Source organism: Poecilia reticulata, chromosome 7 (assembly GCF_904066995.2).
Source record: "Poecilia reticulata chromosome 7, P_reticulata-male-v2, whole genome shotgun sequence".
NCBI classification, from domain to species: Eukaryota; Metazoa; Chordata; class Actinopteri; order Cyprinodontiformes; family Poeciliidae; genus Poecilia; species Poecilia reticulata.
Genome location: NC_088836.1, coordinates 20,193,106 through 20,214,060, shown reverse-complemented (window position 1 = coordinate 20,214,060; position 20,955 = coordinate 20,193,106). Strand labels below are relative to the sequence as shown.

The following is a 20,955-nucleotide window of genomic DNA, read 5'->3' as shown; positions in this document are numbered from 1 at the left end:
CAAAGGGAGAAAAGAGACACAAAAACAGAAGCCTTTTTTTAAAATGGAGATCGCTTCCCTCAATTTGGCTTCAGACTAAATTGCTTATTAATGGTGTCTTTGGGCAAATGAGAACCAATTCTACCTGGGCTAGGGCAATAATGACTCTTAAAGTGGTCTGAAAAGCAATCCAAAATGCAGAAAGGTAAAGACTTCCTTACATAAAAGAGGAAAAGCAGTTTAAATTGTATGTATAGGACTCCTGTTTTTACCGAAGCCAAACATTAAGTATTACATTTCTAAAATCCTTTAGAAATGTGTGCATACCCACTAAGCAAGTAAAAAGAGTTTATGCACCAAATATATGTCATTATTACATTTTGTAGCAGTTCAGTGCTTCATACCTCAACCTTTAGGCACCATTATGCCATACATGGGTAAACATAGGTCACTGTTTGATACGTTTTCAGTATGCTTGAATCAGAGGACATACATACAAATATGTAAATAACTTTTTTTTTTCTTTTTTTTTTTGCTTTGAGGCAGCATTAAGCAGTTTCAAAAATGTAATACAAGTATCTTCTAAAACTTTAAAAGTTTCAAGTACTTTTTAAAGTGAAGTACTCCAACCATGTTTTCAGTGAGCTATGTACTTACAGAGCTCACAGGAGACATGGTTGGAGTACTTTCAATAAACAAAAAACGAAGGCATAGCCAGTGCCTGGTTAGATGGATGACAAAATGTTAAAACAATGAATAACAACTGAAGAATAAAGTAAAACACAAAAAGGGATCTGCTCAAAACAAAATAACTAAGGCAAAACACAGATAACAAAGTTGTTATAATAAGTTATGAGATGTATAGCTCATAAAAAAAGTCGTAACAGTAAAACAGCAACACCTCAGATGTCAGTCCTCATGTTTTAGTTGAGTTCTCTCCCTGGTTCAACACATCCGGACTGAATGATGGCTCATTAGCAGGCCTCTGCAGAACATTGACATGCTGAGGACGTAGTAACCAGCTACCACCAAGGAGAAAACTAAAATCTCCAGGTATCTAAAGTCAGTCCCCTAAAAACTGACTATGCGTGCAGGAGCGTTTCATAGCTAAAAAAAACATTAGCATGCTAAGTTTTAAGGGTTATTGTTTCAAATGCTAACTTACTGAATCTTCCACTATTATTGGAAGTCTCAGTAAAGAGATGTAAAAACATTAAAATAATACAAATTCATTGCAGTAGTATAATTCCACACACAGAAAAATGTAGAAAATTCCAATATGTGTAAACTTATTCGGAGCGGGGGAAAAATCCCCAGGTGAGGAGATAAAACCAGGAATCACCTGTGCCACAAGTATCGATAGCCTTTGCAGACCCAAAAAATCAGTTTGTAATGAGTCCCCCCCTGCTGAATCAGAGCACTCAAATTAACAGTTGCACTTTTTAACATTTTTCAGAGTGGGATTATGCCACCGCTATTGAATACAGATTTATTTTGGAGCTCTTTTTTTTTTTTTTAAATCAGAGGTAGCTACAAACAAGTCTGGTGGGTGCTTCAGGCTTAAATTTGTTTTTTAATGCAAAACTGACATGTGGTCTCCGTCCCAATTCACACGGTTATTAATATGCATTTCCCTGCTCTGCCTTTTGGAAAAAGATAAGCTGAAAAGGAGATTGTGGTGGTCTTCTATTTTGGTAGTCTATATACACATTAATACAGTTTAGTAATAGCTAAGGAATTAGTAGATGATGGAAACTTTAAATGGCAGAATAATTAGCACGTATTCATTTTAAGTAAATGCAGACTACATACATATATAATATAAACATGTACTGTGTGGTGGAACCAAGTTAAAATTGCATAACACACAGTCTGATAATCTAAGTCTTCACAAACAATGACAGCCTGGAAAGGTAATTTTGTAAGGTTTGCAGACACCGCAAGTTAACAGTTTTGATTTCTCTTTAAGTAACACACACACACACACACCACAAATGTAAATACAAACGACAAACTCCATTACTGTCCTCAGGCAGCTTGTTCCACTGTAACCGTGCCCTAACAAAGAGACTGAAATAGATACATTTACTTTTGGGTCACTGGTCTAATGTGGTACAGAAAACAGAATCTAGCACGGAGCTGCTAATATCTTACACAAAAGCCATGTGGGTTTATGTAGAACACTTTTGTTGTGTGCAATTGTGTCATGATGACTCCAAAAACAAGAACTCATTTGGCAATTTAGCAAAAGAAAATAATAATAACAACATTAAGTAAACTGGCATCACAGAGCACACAAAATCTGAGCAGTTTTCCTTGCCTCTTTTTCTACAAATTCTACAAACTGTATCCATGTCGGTGCAGTTTTGTCGAGCTTGTTAACCCTAAAGCAAATGTGTACATACAGCATGTGGCTCCTCAAAAGCCTACATGCAAATGTAGTTTGAGTGGTGAATGACCCTACGGCACCATTCAGCAATCTGTTCTCTGTGCAGTCATGAAATACCATTTGGCCTCTCAAGGTTTGGAAGAAATGTGTGTAAGTCTTGGATCTGGATCTGGTGGCGGTAGGTTTTTAAATGTAGAGGTGCCTGCGTGTGCTTTTGTAGTTTTTTTATTTATTTTATTTTGTAACCAATACACACTTATTACTCTGTTTTCTTTCTGCAGCTTTGCCTTTCTTCACCTAATATAGAGACTTTACCCTTTAAGTCACCTCACAATGAAGACTTTAAATCTCAGTTGTAGATTTTTGAGTTTAAATCCCCTTCAAGCTGAAAAACTAAGCTGTAGGATAAAAAAAAGATCCATGTGACACCTATTAGCATTTTAATGCATTCATTTGATGTGCCTTAATAGAAAAATACATCTAAAGTGTGTATTAAAAAACACTCTAAAGGTCATGGAATAATTTCTAAGATAGTTTACTCTGAGGAACACTCAGAAGCAATATTCTGAATGTTCCTCACGTTTGTCGTGATACTACAATTTTAAACTTGATACAATACTAAGAAAAATACTCAATATTCAATAATATTTTGTTACTGCACATTTTTTGCACAGTCATACAAAAAGTGCAAACAATCAGTTATTTCATGTCATTAATGTGTTATAAAGACGGTGTGCTTGCATCTTTCTGCCGTGTGTTGCACCTGTGATAGCGTGATGGGAGAAGGCCTCTACGTAGGTCAGGTAGTTGTGAGGACAGTGTTTCTTCAGCCACTTGCAGACATCCTGCTGAGTCCACAGCACCACAGGTTTGGACAGACAGGACAGCGTAGGACTGGTGTGATAGACGGTGAAGGCTTCACCCGGATGCAGCTGAAACACAGAACAGCAACCGAGTATGTTTGTATCTCTTCATATGTCTTCATATGAGATTTGAAACACAGCTCTGTTTCCCCAGTTAAGCTGCACATGCAGTAACTGATGTAGCTCATTTCACCATGCAGGATTGTCACATTATGCTGAAATAAGATGAAAGGATGCATTCAAATACCATAATTTTAAAGAAAACTACTCCCAGTAGTGTAAACCAGAGACAAGAAAATAGTAATAGGAAAACAGTCATCTAATTGCCAACAAATTGCAATATTGACTGACACTTTTCCTCAACTCCACCAAACCAAAAATGTTTTTCCGATTTATCCGCTTAAAAAAATTGGTATAATTTGCTTTATGCAGAACAAATTTAATCAACACAATTAGCTTCCATGCAGCGCTTGATTCATTAGTGAAATTAAGGTTTGAAAGCTTGTGGGCATAAACAGGCAAACAGATGTTGAGTTAAATTTGAATTAGCGTCTTATGTTCACCTCACAACCCCTGATTAAGAGGGACGTCGTGTTAAAAACTGTTCATGGTGTTTCTTCTAAGATTTTTATCTAATAGTTTCACTTTCATTTGTCTTTTTGCATCTCTTGTTTTCCGTTCACTAACCGACACAGGCTTGAAGCCAACGCAGGCCCTTCCTTCGCACGAGTCGATTGCAGGAAATTAATTTGGATATTACAAAGTGACAACCGGTTCATAAGGCCAGAAAACACAACGATCCCCATGTCCCCTCAGTTCTCATTAGAAGTTACTTACTCTCATAGCTAATCCATTCAATTATGTTCTGGCTGAGCTGACTCTAAAACAAAGACTTTGGCTTATTTTCAGCAGAAAAGCACTGAACGGCTGCCAAATGTTGTGCTCAATAGCTGACTGCGTTTAATGAGATTAAGTATGCTGAAATGTCATATGCACAAATGCAACATAGACACACTTTCACTGAGAACAGAATGGTCAGCTTGCAGAAAAGCTGCACATCTCAATTTGGCTCCCATGCAGTATGCGCTGTATATTTGTACATGGAGCTTCAATTACCTTCTCTTTTAATAAGCTATCGAATCTTAAAAGTTGGTCAACCAAGTGTGATCTGCTTTATTGGACTTAATTGAAAACATCTGCATTTCCCCTCTCCAGTGTGCCTGTTTTCCAATTACACACATATTTCTGAGCAAGTCGGCGTCAGAAAATTTACAGCTGAGCCCAGTCATTAGCCGGGATCGAGTTCGAGAAGACGTGGGACTGGTTACTCCTCTGGATGATTAAATACGATAAACAGAGGATAATTATTGCTTATACAACAGGAAACCAGACAGTTGCATCATTTTGACATTGCAAATGAGTAAAATTAACCAAATAACTTAACCCAGTGTGGAACAGTTGTATTCTCCCAGCCTTTCTAGAAAAGTTTAAGCTGTCATCCAAAATCATATTATTATATGTATGAATTAAGAATGTTCATAATGGCAAACGAATGAATACTTTGGTAATATAGTACATAGGTTTGCATTTATTTCAGATTTACGTGTGCATTTATAATCAAAATGTAGCAAATGGCATTCAGTGAAACAGACAGAAAAGGTGAGCGCATATAAAATAGGACAGAAAAGGGAGGGAATGCTGTGAGCTGAAGAGTTAGCTATACTCTGAGTGTGAATAATGGCCTTCATCATCAAGAAGCCAGACAAGAGGGAAATGGAATAATAGTTCCCAATCATCCCTCTGTCTCTCTCTTTTTTCCATCCCTCACTCTTCTCGCTCCATTTGTTGGCCATCCATCAGACTGCATCTCCTCTGGCCAGATCCGTCTCGTCCCTGCTCACCCTTTGCTACCTCCCGGCTCCTCCTGAGACCTACTTCTGTCCAGCTGGAGGAGGTCCCTCATTTGTTACATACAGAAGAAAAGACGGAAGGGATAGGGGCCCGGCAGAGGCTGCATCTGCTGAGGCGGTCTATTAAATGGTGATGATATGGACTGGGAAGAAAAAGGGAAAAAAGCTGGCAGTCGCAGAAAAATACAAATCTCTCTGGAGAAAGACAAACTCTTATATGACAGGTTCTTATTCTGTTTTTAATGTAACACTTGGTAATTAAGTTTATTTATATAACGCCAATTCACAACAAATGTCTCCAGACATTATGCAAAAAAATAAGAAAATAGAAAATACAGCGTATGTACAGAAATAATCAATGAAACTTTATCAGACCAAGTAGGTGAGATATTTTATCTCAAGCACGCTTTGTACAGCTAACAAAGCTCCTGATTGGTTGTAATAAGGTGTTAAATAACTACTCATTAAAGCGTTGTTGTCCTGCTGAAAGGGAACCTCTGCCACCATTTCTTCTCGTACCGCCCTCTATCTATTTTCCTATCAACTCTGTAATGAAGAGTGCGTCCCAACAGCATAATGCTGCCAGCACCACTTTCATTATAAAGATAAAGCAATATTATTTTTACAGAAATATATAGACTATGATGTCTGATTTCCTTCTCTGACTAAAGCACCTTCCTGCAAGTGTTTACTGTGTCCTCTATATGGCTTGAGGGAAACTATAAATAGGACTTATGGATTTCTTTTTACAAAAGCTTTCCTCTCGACACCGTTTCATAAAGGCCACATGTATGGATCTCTCAGCACCCACAGCTGACAGATCCTCCCGCCCGAGTTGTGAATTTCTGTATTTCCTCCATCATGGGCCTTTCATCTGATCTCCTCGCTCCAGAAAATTCCCCCAAAACTACACTGGCATTTGAAGTTGTAACATGACGAAAATGTGAAATAGTTGAAAAGGTCTGACTGCTCTTTTTACTTTTTTTAAAGGTACAGTATTACTCAAAGAATTACGAGTGAAATCCAGAAAGAAGAAAGTGTCAAGTTTTCAAAGTAGGAGTTGGTTGATGTAGGCTGAAAACAAACATGGTTAGATCATTTGAAACTATTTTGTAGCCCTCCAATAAATTCTGGATAAAAAATATGCAGATTTGTATATCTGTATTTCAGTGTTTTTTGTGCATTTCCACCCATCCTTCCCTATATCAAACTCTGACTTTCTCAGTACTCTCTCATTGATCATTCTGTTTGTGTACTGAAACAGCATTTTTTGCCATTCACTGCTCCTTTTGATCTATCATGTCCCATATCCTCCTCCACTCAGTTCACATAAATCTCAGGCTCCTCTGCCTGACACTCTCACTCCACATCTTTTTTTTTTTTTCCTTTTTCATCTTCTCGTCAGTTCGGTCTGTGCATTACCTTGACTTCTGTGAGCTTTGTCCTCCCTTAGTAATTTTGTGTGCGCGCGTGTGTTTGCAGTGTCTTCGTGTGTAGTTAATTAGGGATTAGCTGGAAGTCAAGAGAGCGTGGGGAATCTGCTAAATTCATTCTTTGCGACCGATAACACACCTCTTCCGATGGCTGTCTGTTAGACCCTGCGTGAGATTGACGATCGATCCAATGCTAATCAGCAGTAAAAATTCTACTGTACAAGGATGAATAGATTGATTTTTTTTGTGGTATGCATATCATGTACCTCCTCCTTACTTTCTCTCTCGGCTGTAAATCTTCTCTGGGTGTCACTTCATCCCTCAGCAGGATACTAAACACTCCTCCTCTATCATCCCTGCAATCTGCTGTCTGACCAAACAACTCCTTCCCTTTCCCCAATCTTTGGTGCCCATCGAACTCTTGCTCTGCTGTCATTAGAGTTGGATCTGCAATCTGTCTCTCTGATCCCAAAGACCCTGGCAGATCATGACATATGATCCGACATATCTCCTTCATCCTCCTCCCTCCCTCGTCCCTCTCTGCACTGAAACTTTCCTCGGCTCCCCTTTTCTTGGGGTTTAGCACCCCGTTACTTCGCCTTGGTCAGTCCAGTCTCGTGCCTTTGTTTAAGTGTGTCAGGGGGATTCTGTAAATGCTCCAGTGGCTTTTTGTCAAGTGTCTACTTGACTGTTCTTGTGTAAGTAACTTTGTGGAAGTGTGAACCCTCAACCTTGGCCAGCTTTTGTGCAGCTCTGTTTTTGCCTGTCCCCGGGATTCTGAGTGTTTAAAAATGTTTGCACTCATGCAAATATGAGCAGCCTCTCAGTGGGTGGACAAAGAGCCAGATGGGATTTTCGCAAAGCTCTCCATTTAGCATGAGTCAAACATGTGTCTTGAAGAGTGCAACACATCACTGAGTGCCAGGACAAGGACAATATAGGCTCAAGCTTTTCTGGCTCTTTGCCCAGCAGCTCTTATTTTCTTTGTGTGTGTGTCTGTCCGTTTTCTGCACTTCATCATCGCGGATTTAAACAACCAAGGTGATCATTAGCTTCACGGAACTCGTCAGCCAGTCGACCACGAGGTTCCCTGCAGGTGCCTGTGATTTCCATGATTTTGTGACTCCATATGCAGACGAAATAATACAATAGAAAGCAACACTCTTTGATGCAAATGCAGTAACTAAGTGACGGAAGTTGTTATCAGTAGGATGTTTGCAATTATGTCAAAGGAAACACAGATGGAGGAAACTATTAAAGTCTGTGACTTAGCTGGGCTTCAACAGACCAAGACAGAGCCAGACCTTTGGCAGGCAACAGGTAGGCTGAATGGAGAGTAGGGAAGATGCTTTGTTTTATCCCACTGAGACTTTAATCTCTGTCCGTCATGTCATAAGGGGAGCGGCAGTTGAGGCGCCGCAGTGGACGGCGCTGCAGAAAGAATCTGTCAACAACTGGGAGCATAAGAAGAAATGTAGAAATAGTTTCTCATTTTAAATTTTAACTGCAAAGTTTGGCTTTCGTGAGTCGATTACAACCATTTTGCGAAATGTTTTTTCTCTACTTATACTGAACCGTGCAAATGCTTGTAAAAAATGGAAGGGCTTTCAGTCTTCACCTAGCTCCAAAACTAAACAAGAGAAAATGCTCCTCAAAACCATGTGCTTCCATGTCATTGGAAAGGACAGAAATGGAGCGTATAAACCAGCCCTAATAATTTAAACTACTCTCATTCTGAGAAATGGCCCTTTGCTAAGAGAGAAGCAGCATAAATACCATCACTTAAAGGTAAAATACTAAATTAAAAAAATCCCCACAAACATTGTAAATATTTATACTGAAAAAATGTATAACTGTGGTGAGAATACAGTAGACTAGAGATAATACAGTAGACTAGAGATGACTAAAAGATGTCATCTCTAATAAAAGAAAAAAAAGGACTGTGAATTACATGCGGGTGTGTTTTCTCCATTAATTCAATTCTTTGTGTCAGTGTCGGCTCAAAAGGTCAGCCACGGCACTCGGTAATGAGAGGGGAAAAAATAATCACAGAGCAGTCTTTCTTATTCGCCCACCAAGGCAAAGCAAATTAGCGCACGAAGAAGGAGCTTTGCTTCCTGTAACAAGCTCAGTCCTGCTTCAGAGAAAAGGAGACTTCTTAAATTGTGTCTTTGTTATTCCACCTAGTCCCCGGTCTCATCTAAACGTTCACCCACAAGCTGTGTGGCAGACAGCAAAATGAGCCGCGCACAGAAAACCCTCCCTTAGCCCCCATCTGGTTATCCAAACAGCAGCCAAGGCACGGTCGGCACAGAAGGTGCACCGATGAGACAGTAGCTCATTATTTGGAAAAAAAAAAAAATCAGCAAGCAGAGAGGTCGGTGTATTGGTTCACATCCAGCAACCAAAACACAGTTAAACTCAGTTAAATAGAATAATAAATAATTTTGTTACTGGATCGTCTGGATAATTGTAATTTGTTTAGCTTATACCTTTGTCCTATTTCTTCTAAATCACCGAAAACAGGATATATGGTTGTTGGTGACCGTATGTGTCGCTACGCTCCATTTGAACCAGTGACACTTAGAGGCTGTGGACATCTTTGATACTAACAATCATGTTTGTGCATGGATAAACACCACCACCACCACCTCTCCTTCCTCTGCCATCATTATCTCTCATCACCCCCTGACTGGGAGTTTGCACAGCGATGCATAACGTGCTTTATCAGCTTTGTTAAGCACATAAGAAGGATTCCCCAGGTCCTACCTTGCATCCAGAAACTGAGCCGTGTTTTACTTAAACGGCTCCCTCATTAAGGCCTGTGTGTGCCCAGCCAGTTTAATGGAGAATAATCTAATCAGCCGTCCTGAGAGGACCGCATGCACACACAAGCAGTTAACACAATACACGTGCGCACACATTTGCACCCCAATAAACACACGTTTCTTATCATTACAGCTATATGAGCGGAGACCGACCGTGGTGTTTGGTAAATGCGCAGACGCACCTCATGGAGCTGGACTCCACTCTCATTTGTTAAATAATGCAAAAAGAAGCTTGTCGCCACGAGGAAGTGATAAGCTTTAGTTCTCATGGTATAAAGGAGCTTTAATTATCCAAGCTTTGTGTAATCACACGGAAACAGCTCTTCACTCGTCTCTTATTAAGCCTTTTACAGCTGTTGCAGCTAAGAGGACTCTCTTTTATGAATTATTAAACAAACCGAGTACAGTGTGCATGTTTCACAGTCTCTGAATTACAAACTTTCTCAAAAAGCGGTTGGAAAAATGACAGTAAAGGACATCCACGGGGCTATCAGCTCTCTGTCATTTGAATATTTAAATGGAAAAGAGGGAGTTGATTCACATGCCGTTTTAGGTCCGATGCATTCAATCCGCTCTAATATAGTCATTTTTCATTTTGATTCACTTCTCATTTGCTTTGGGAGGAATTAAAGTTTCAATAAAGCAGTGTTTCCAACTAAATGGTGCGAACGGCTCCCTGCATTGAATCACTACGACGATAAGCCACTAAATATTCCTCACATGCCTGACAGCACTCAAATGAGTTTTATATCTGGTGTTTAAACTCATTGCTTTTAAATCCCTGGTGAGAAACATTTATCTATAAAATAAAGAAATATTTCAGACATATTTAACATTAAACATCATCTCTAGCTTTCTGACTCACTTAGACCGCACAAGCACCATTACATCAGCACTTGTGTGACTGTTACATAACCAGTTCTTCTCTGGTGGCTCTACCACTGCAGAATCAACCAATAATGAACATTTTGGCTCATCTCCAACAACATCTCACAGGCAGATCTCTCAATTTGTTTTGAAAGTGAACTAATAAGAAAATGTACTCCAGAAGGCTCCAGGTAGGACTTCAGAATCACTTTCAATTGGTTAATAATTCTTAAAACTTGCAAAAGATAACAAAAACTAAGTCCTTAAATTCTATTTATTTTGGTGATTTAAGATACTATTTTTTGTTTCCTATAAGTACGGCTAAATTCACACAACAGGAAAATGCAACTCAAATCCGATTTTTTATTTTTTTTTTCTGCCCATGATCCAAGTCTGACTTTTTCATGATAGTCTGAACGGCCCAGTTCCAATCACTTCACCCCCCAAAGATATGATTTATTCCACTTTTACATGTGGTACTAAATCAGATACGATATCTGAGAGTTTTCGGCGCATCCGTCACAAAGTTCATATCACATTTTGGCCAACTTTTATGTCATGAACGTGAGACGTATCATAATTTTTAACCAGAAGAAGCCAGATGGGATAAAACCGGATATAAACAATGACTGAAGCAAGCAATGCAGATGCTACTTTTGCACTATTATGATCTTGTGGCTGTACTATTGTGCCACGACTTTGACATTTATCCACAATCTTGTGAGAATAAGCTAACTTTGTAATTTTATGCTCTTAAGTTGGTGTTAGTTCCTTTCAGTTTACTACTAATAAAATCTGTCTGCAATCACTTCGGTCTTGTATGCATTTGGGTCCTACTATAGCCACACATTAATGCCCAGATATTCTGAAGTTTATCTCTGATCTGTGGTGCTAAAAACCAAGGAGACTGCTTGGCATTTTCATTGAGAGAAAATATTTTGTTTCTGATATTTAATTCGGAAATTACTGCACTGACTGTAGGACATTGGAGTGGGACATGGAAGTGGATGTGAGCAGTGGGGTGCAAGAAGAAAAAGACGGTTGAGAATGCCAAACGTATTTCTGATAAGGGATTATCTTAAAGAGCACTTGATTGCCGAAATATGTTTGACCTCATTTTGCAAGCAAAACCGCCACTTGGGGTTAGTTTCATGGACCGGATGCATTCGGCTTCTGCTCTGTTTGTGCAGAAATGCTTCTACCTGGATGCCCTCTGTGCCCGGCTGCTGCAGTAATTTGACGGTGCGCGTGTGCGCTGTCTTCTGGCCGCGGCCGTCGTGCCAGGTCAGGTTGCTGCCTCCGGCCCGACGCGGCAGCTGGTAGCTCAGCTCCTCAGCAGACACCGTGTGCTCCAGGGAGGCACGGCAAAAACTGAAGCTGGACGCCGCTGGTCAGGAGAGAAAAGGAGAATTTTAGCCAATCAGCATTTTTCTACCTTTGCTCACATAAAATCTTTACACCGAGTGATTTTGACATTTACTCTAATGCATGCACATTGCTTACCAACTCTAGATTCGCTGTAAACAGACGGCTGATGCAACGATGATTCTGGGAGATTGAGCTACTTCACTGTGATTTGTAATTATGCTGAGTGCATATTCAAAGAGGGAGCACATCATTTCTGGAAAAGTAACTCTCTTACCAGACTGGTTCCTGTTTATATAACCCCTACATCATGAATATATGGGATGTGTCTCACTCATCTTGCCCTCCACTCTTCCTCTTCTCTGTCCTTCTTTCACCCTGCTCTCTCAGGAATGTTGGATGGATGGACAGAAGTGTTGGCTGTGACACGGCGAAGCAGACAACTTGTCAGCTTAGGGTCAAAGTGCAGTTCAGTGAACGCCATGAGGCATCGTATGCAGTTTGAATCAAATCTGACCTGTGGTTTGTCATCTCTAGCAGAGCTATTATCCAACAGTGAAACGGAGTCATTGGGGTTTTATTCGCCTATGGGGTAATTTAATGCAATGTAATGTGAATTAAAGAGGAGAAACATTACCTCAAGATCTTTGGGAATCTATTTAAAAGTGTTAAATCACAAGTGAGTTACTGTTAGGCCCAAAACTCATTTGTCAAGAGAACCAAAGATGAAACAGTGAATAGTAATAACATCTAGCATGAGTTGCAGTGTTATTTCATGCCTGGATGGATTGGCAAGAAGCCCATTTATTAGGGGTTAATAGCAACCCAACTGTGCCACAGACAGCCAGTATCTGGTAAATCACTTATACATGGCTGCCTTGTTCAAGAAAAGGCTCCGTGGAGCAGAAATGATTAAAAATAATCAGTGGTTAAAACAGATACAGAAATAAAAAGTACATATTTGAGCACATGTAAAAGAGCAAATTGTATTTATCAAATAGCCATACAACCACATCATATCAAAAAATGAAACAAATAAATTGCAAACACCTGTTCTAGGTTTTATAAAGCAGATATTTAATTTTACAACACAGTGTTTAGACACAACTAGACTCTTAGAAAAGGCCTGTCTTTCTAAAGCAAGAAGGCATTACTTTATATGTATAAAAATGGTGAATTAAATGAATTTATATCAAAAGCTTTTCCAGTCATAGCAACCGCTTACAGCACTTCACCCTAGAGCCACATTCACCTAATCACACTCATTCCTACATGAACAACTTAGGGTAAAACGCCTTGTCCAATGGGACTGCACATCGACATCATGTGACAGGGGGAAGCCGAAATCACACACACAACTTTCAAATCTTCCCACTGAGCCACAGTCGCCCTCACAGTCGAACAATGACATGTCGTCCAGAACTGCACTGTGCCACTGTCTGTCGTTATGAACGGGGAATGGATTGTGTTCTTGACAAAAAACCCCCCACAAACTAAAGATTCTATGTACGAAGCTCAACAGCTCTGTAAAAATAAAAAGGTTAAGAGGATAGATTCTTGTCACCCATCAAAGACAGTCACTATTGGAAATACTTTTTGTCACAAAGGAATATATAGCACAGGAGACTTGGCTTCAAAAAGAAGGAACACAACAGCGAGGGATTAGGACATAACACAGTTCATGCCACGGTGACAACGTTAGTAGCGAGTCAGCAGAGATTTTATAAAGACTCCATCCATCCATAGGGGAATCCCAAGGCTTTTCCTGATCAGCCGAGAAACCTAGTTCGTCCTGCGTGTTTCCTTTTTTCCCCCTCATTGACTGAGGACAGGAAAAGGCTCAGACAACGATGAATTTGATGGCAGCTTCTGTCTGAATGGATATCGGTATTTTTACTTTGCTTCCAGTTAACAAGGCAACATTAGCTCCTGGATCCTTTTTGGGGGAAAAATGTCATGTTTTTGACACAAAGACCTAACTGCAGACCAAGTTGCAGTTAATCTGCAGTTGGGCTTAAAATGTGTTGCACGATATGATGTAAATGTAAGAATATAAATAGACACGAGTGTCGGTGCCTGCTTGAATCAAAGAAAAAAAAAAAAGATGGTCAGAGCCAGAGTTGATATTAGAACAACTGCATTATTTCTTAGAAGAATTTAATGTTTCAGAATTCATCAGTTATTTGTCACTGTAGCAAACCACAGAGCGATTTTAAATCCCTTTGTTAGGTGAAAGTCTGCCAAGTTTTTATTGCTCTCATACCATTTTTCCTGATTTGCTCCCTATCAATATAAAAAGAAATCACATACCTTCTTGTACCTTCTGAACTCACTTTTGAGCTGGAAACACTGTTCTATGTGGCACATTATGTCTTTGTTTGAGGCCAAAGTTCATATTCTCACAGTAAGTATTACTTTTCTCCAACTTTCATTTCAGTTCTGCGCTGTTTTCTGCATGCTGTCTTTAACACTTCTTTTTGCATAGATTTCTCGATTACAGGCCTGAAAATTGGAATGAATAAAACAAATGTGAGCTACAAGCCTGAACAGAATTGAAATGGATAAGTGTTGTAAAAACAATGATATACGGCATTTTGACTGCACTGCAGCTGATTGAGAAAATGCAGATGATTTCAATTTATTACGAGTCGGTAAGTAACTGCAGACTCACAGCGTATTCAAAGTGGTATCCAATTCTTTTGTGTTAATTGAACTTCCCTTTCAAATCTTGTCAGCTCATGTGAATATGGTTATTGAGACAAAGAGAGATTCGCTGATTATAGAACTAAAAGTGGAACAAGGCGTAACAAATGTCATTTTCATTTCTTTCTGATGTAAAAAAAAAAAAAATCTTTATAAGAGAACAATGTAAGAGAAAGCTTTCAGAAGAGCGGGGAAACTTAATTTCATTTTCTTCAGTGCATTTTTCTCTCTCAACAAGAACGAGAGTTAAATTTAAGACTATTCTGGACTTTATATAAACAAAAAGAAGGTGTGCTGGTTAAAATAAGCTCAGAAAGTAAAAAAAAAAATCCAATGATCGTCTATTTCTGATTATTCTAGCAGAATCGCAGGGAGGCTGGTGTCTATTTCCAGCGGTCATTGGGCAAGCGTACACCGAGTCCATCACAGGACAACACACACACATACACCTACATAAGGACAACATACTAATTAACATTCTTGTTTTTGGACTGCAGGAGAAAACTGGAGTCACTGGACAGAACCCCCACATTCACATGCAAACGTCACAGAGAAATTCACAGGATTGTCTTGCTACAAAAACAGTGCAGCCCACTGTAAAACACACAGGAAACTATCAAAGGTCTATGTTTTTCGACCATTCCACCCAGGAAAGAAAAGCTTCAAACTAATGACTATTGAATATACATTTCTAACCATGCAAGATGGTTATATTTGCAAACAGAACTGGTAAAAAATATATATATATATATAGAAATGTAACTTCATCCATCAAGGGAAAAACGCATTTTCTGATTTTACTTCACAATTTAACAGCGGAGCACAGAAACCTGTTGGAAGACAGCTGATGTTTGAGGAGAAGCACCTGGCTGCAGCTGAGAGGAGTGAAGACAAAAACACGTTTTCTTAGCATACAAGGCCGCTCGAGAGAACAACGATGAATACAGAATTCCCATACCTGTGATGCAGGAAGGAACAAGAGGGAAAAAAGGGAATATGAAAAAGAAAAATCCCTGTCAGGAATCACTGAAGTGTAACCTTGTCCAGCCTATCTCCCTCCATTTATTTCTTACTCTGCAGAGATGTGCATCATTCCCGACTTCCTTTTTCTGCATGCTTCAGCCTCGCTGTCTTATGCGCTGTACTCCTTTTTTCATTATCTTATTTTTCCCCCCCTTCCCGTAATCTTTTTGCATTTATCAGTCTTTTTTATTGTCGTCACGTCCTTGGGGTCGTCGGGATCAACCAGGACCCAACTCAGATATAATTACTGCCAGTCAGCCTAACGGCGGGAGACAGGAGGAAGGAACATGGAAAACTAAGCGCCTTAAAACCCTAAAGACCTGCCAATCTATCAGAAAGAGACAAGAGGAAGCAGAGAAGCGAGAGCGAGACTGACAAGAAGGAGAAGGAGGGAGTTGAGCTGTAAATTAGTCCTGGATTCCTGTAAACCAACCTTGACTGTATCAAGGTAAAAAGATCTCGGGAGGACGAGACGTTAATGTTACAAGCCAAAACTTTGCTGCCAATAAACAATGATTCCACACTTGATAGACATAACCTTTAAAATGAAGAATTGCTGGATTATGACCGCTCTCGTCTATTAGAATCTAAATCTCTCCACAGTGCCGGACTCCCTCTCCTAAAGCGGTCATAAAAATGAAGGCAAAGCACTCATTCTGCAGACTTTAATGGACTTAGTTGGCTTAACCTTCTGGCACAAGATACCAAAGAGAATTTAAGATCAGCCAAAGATAATTAAATATCCACACAGTCAAACTAATGTCCCCTTTGAAGCGGCATGGCAGCGAGACCGCAAGCTTTAAGAAAATGGGGCTGACGTTTATTTAGGTTCTGCTAAGTCTCGTTATGTCTTTGTGATTTCAATCAGACTCGGGGGTTATCTCTCACCTTTCCTCGTCCGCCAGAACGTGCGCACGATGAGCCTGGACAACTGCCAAGTCCCCACTGTCCTATTTGTCACTATCTAGTGTTGTATTATCTCTCTGTGCCCTTGTGAGTGACTTTTATCACCTCCCCCCCCAGAGAGGGGGCGGTAGGACGAGGGATGATGGAGAGCATAGGGTGGGAGTCGGAATGTAATGTTTTAATGAAAAAGAAAACTATACTAGTAAAGAGAGGATTCTTTTTAACTGTGTACAATTAAATTGCCATGCTTAGATGAAAAAAGAGGTGAAAAAGAGGACCGTTCAGAGTTCCTTTCATAATAATTTCATGCAGTGTTTTTTTTATTGAAATTCTCCAGTATATATATATATATCTATAAAAAAAAACATTTTTCTACTTGTGGTATCCGTGTGTCCCACAAATCATGAAAAACGTAGTTGGCTTCCAATCTGATAGCAAGATAAAGGAACATTTCACAGTTTTTTGGCAGTTGAGCTGATTTAGATCAACATTATTTAAAATTTTATGATATCGGATTATGACGTATCAGATTCTTGAAAGCGTGGTTTATGTCTGTAAAATCGCTTTTGTTTGTTATAGTTTTGCTTAATTTAAACCAGACCCAGGTTAAGAACCACAGGTATAGCTTAACACTCCAGCAGTAAGAGACGAGGTCATTTAGACTCCAGGAGTTTTCTGCTCTGTGCGGTGCGGTCGCACCGACTCCGTGAGCGTTTTTATGAGATTTATTTTTTTTTGTGTGTGTGTGTGGTTTCGGAAAATGATAGTCTGACGGGACAACCGCCCGCTTCCCCGCTGTCTGACCCTGATCTTTGCTGTGCACCTCGTGAGTGTCGTGCCAAGGCTGCAGCAATGTTAAAATCCTATTCTACAAGGGTCAGGTGTACTGGGGGTGTCCAAATTCAGTCCTCGAGAGTTGCTGTCCTACATATTTCAGATGTGACTGTTCCAACAAGCCACAAGTAATGTCTGAATTACTTCCTCAGAATATCAACAAGTTCTGCAGAAGCCTAGTTTATTTGATTAAAGTGCATTGAACCTGGAACACTGCAAGACACCGCCTGTTTAGGAATGGAGTTGGACATCCCTTGGCTGGAGACCAAAAAAAAAAGCACTGAAATTTCCATCTTATGATTTTTTAATGGATTTGCATTTATCTGTGAGTTCTCCGTCAATAACCCAGTACTTTTATTAGATGTTTTTTTTTTTTTTTTGGATAATGGAAAAAGGATTTATTTCTAGAAACCCAAACACTTTTTTGCTGTAGTCAATTTTCTTTAATGCATATTTGCAATGTCTTCGAATTAAGTATGAAACATTTATCGGAATGTTTCAAGACATTCCAAAGTTTTAAAACGTTATAGTTCAAAACCATTAAAATGCTACACCATATTCTTACAGTTTAACAGCCCTGGCTACATGAAGGCCACTACACAGACTCTCACTAGCAAGGACAAACTTGTCTGCCTACAGACTTTTCTTGTATTTTAGAAAAGTGTTTTTAAAACACTCACTGCCATGGTGTCCAAACTGAAGGAGTGTCACTCTTTTCTTATTAAATCAATACTTTGTAAAACTTTGGTTGTAAAGGTTTGAGTGACATGTCTATTAAGCAGCTGACTGCAGGCTGACTCCCTGAGCAGATAGCCTGACTTATTTAATAGACATTTAATAAACATTTTAAAATGTAAAAGTTAAAATGTAAAAGTAAATGTAAAAGTTAATATAACAATTCATGTAACAAGTAGGATTTTTATGACTATATGTGCTAAATGACAAATTTTAGAAGCAATATGAATGACTATTGATTTTTGGTTTTAAATAGAAACTATTAGATAATGTTAAAGACTTCAGTTTAGACATTTTGTACAAATACTGTGAAAATGTGGCGTTTTTTTTTTACTCAACGTTATTAGACCATTTAAATTCAAATCTCATGCTGGCCTTTGTCTACTAAGGAAGAAATTCAACCATATTCTATACTTTTCCACACTTTCAAAGACTGCATAGAATCCCTGGCAGTTGGAACAAGAAATGCCAAAAACCAAGGGCAAAGTGTCACGGAAAGCTTTACATGAGCGTACAGAGGGTAGGAAGGTCAAAGCGACTCAGCCCAGTGAAGTGTAACCTCATATCACCTCCTCTTGACTGAACAACCTATCTGCTGTGCAGGAAGGATAGCCAAATCTCAGAGGTATTCCCTTTTGTAAAGGTAATTAAGATGTTAGGTACGGCACCCTGGAAGGTCGTTTCGAGCCAAATCCCAGAGTAAATTAACATGGCATCGTCCAGCATTACTCATTTGACTCCAAAGAGTGTCTAAAGTAGTCTATTTTTGCTGTGTAGGCTCTTCTGCAGAAGCCTGATTCCTTTTTCTTTGATAACTTTGGCATCAACCTAGTAGTTCACATTAACTTTACCCTCTCGCATTGAGAGCAAGGCAGTTGGTCTATCCACCGTATTTTGGGCAACATGCAGAGGACACCATGGTGCATTTCAGCTGCTTGATATTGGTATTTACTTGCTCCAACAGTTTGCATTCAGCCCAGTAAAAAAAGCATTCTATTTGCAGCATAAGTAATACATAAATGTGTGCAGTCACCCTGTAATCTTCCAGAGTGTGAAACATCATAATGCAGTCATTTAATGCTTGTGTAACACATTGCGCTTGGTATCCCAACTACTGCTTTGAGCATGCTAATATTTCTGCATGCTGCTGGTAAAGCAAGTGGACCTTTCAACACTCCTAGTCCACTAGAACCCAGTTTGAACCCAATGAATAAACCTTGAAATTACTCTTCTTGAATAAGCAAGAAGACCAGAATGTGTTTAGAGCTTTGAATATACTCAAGAACCCCGTGATGGCTCACATTAAGCACTGCAGTCCATTATCCACTCTGACAGGGAGCGTTCGCCGAGGATGGGGCTAAGGTTTACCTTTCACCAACCATCAGTGTCACGAAAGCAAGTAAATAATGGGATGATAGTAAACAAGCACAGATTCAACTCTCATCGTGGCACAGCATGCACACATGCAAGCTAAATTCCCTCATACCACTAAGAATGAAGGTCAGCACTGCCGTACGTGCGTTACTGTGAGTCACAGGCCAAGTCGCACAGTCGTACATCTGCGGAGTTTCTATTGGCATGCATCCGGGCTATTGAGGCTGAGCAAAGCTACAGAGAGAAGGCCGTGCAGATGGAGAGCAAATGCAGGAATCGAATCACAGGGCAGCCATGCCTCAGGATGCACAGAGCTGCCCGGCACACAGGTGGGGATGGCATTTCGTTTATGATTCTACAAATTGGACAGAAGCGCTATCCTGGGAGAACGTAGCCCTGCTGACATGATAAATGCCAGTTTCCTCTCTGTGGGCACAGCTGCGAAGGAAAACAACTCTGGAAGACCAAGCACATTCACAAAGTCAGACAGAACTATTGATCAGGTATTGATGTGTCACAGAGAGAAGACAAGGTGCATAGATGGTGTCTCTTCCACACCAGCGGTGGTCAAATCTCTTATTTAGAATAAATACTTCATTTTTGTTTTGTTTTTTTTTCTTCACAACTTAAAATATCCCTGAAAAGAAGGGTAAGCATAGTACAGAGGTGGGACATTTTAACACGTACTGGAAGAATGTTAAAAGGAAACCTTAAAGCTCAGATAGTTAATGCAGAAAACAACCATAAAATGGGTGTAGAACAAGCCAGAATACAATGAACAGACCAAAAAGATGCTGAACATTGAAGAATAAGAAAAGGTTAACAATGATTTATAGTAATCAGACGCAGTGTTTTTTGTCTGCTCCCCTTCACAGCTGAAGCCCTCATATGACGACACGGGAGGACAGATTAAATCTCTTTGCCTATCAATAATCCAGAGTGAATGTCAAAGAGGAAGGGAGCGGAAGGACACAGAGGAGGAGGATATGAATCTAAGTAATAGGATATGAGATAAAGTTTGATAAAATCAGGGAAGGATATAAACAATGAGTCAATCTGCATTAACAGCAGTTACCTGATTTTGAGGCTTAAACCTCGAACATAGCTCTGATACAAACGCTCCTGTACCCTTGCCCTCATCAGATCAGATGAAACTCACTGTTCTGCACAGAAATATGTGTTCACTGCACCTTGATAGGGGATGATAATGCATTGATGTATTTTATGTGGCCTGTTCAGGTGTGAAGAGGAAGAAAAAAAGAACTCTTTCAAAATCGTATGTTAGCACTATTTTGATCTTTTTGTTGTTGCTTGGAGAAAGTACGGAAAATATCAGAATTTACCTACATTGTATTTTTTAAACACATTTTTCCATTTTTCTTCTATTTACAAAATAATGGTTGTTTTCTATATCTGCTGTGATCTTGCCACCACCCTTTGAATGAAAGAGTGTAGTCAGTCTAGTCACAAAAATCTGGGCAGCATACAGATGTCCCTACCGGACAGCTATAAATGATGAGACAGGAAGACTTAAAGCAATGAATAAAGAGTGTTGCTCTGGTACATTTTACCTGAACAACACTAAGGTAAATTGTACTCCTGCTAATTATTTGTCCTACAAAAGCTATTATATCCGTGGCAAGGGCATAGTGGAACTAATGGAGTAGTTAAAAATTAATGTCTATAGATTTTTAATAATTTTTTAAATGCTCCGCAAACATTTGTCATCCATGTCCTTCAAATACA

General features: G+C 39.5%; 1 protein-coding gene across 2 annotated transcripts in view; it reads right to left on the bottom strand.

Moving 5' to 3' along the window:
- Positions 1-20,955, bottom strand: part of samd10b (sterile alpha motif domain containing 10b) — a 71,841-nt gene that overhangs the window by 11,858 nt on the left and 39,028 nt on the right. For both annotated transcript variants that reach the window (XM_008413907.3, XM_008413906.3), the window contains 2 exons: positions 11,472-11,656; positions 3,132-3,300 (listed from right to left, as the gene is read on the bottom strand). In XM_008413907.3, coding sequence (XP_008412129.1) covers positions 3,132-3,300; positions 11,472-11,656 — 354 coding nt within the window. The remainder of the gene's footprint in view (positions 1-3,131; positions 3,301-11,471; positions 11,657-20,955) is intronic.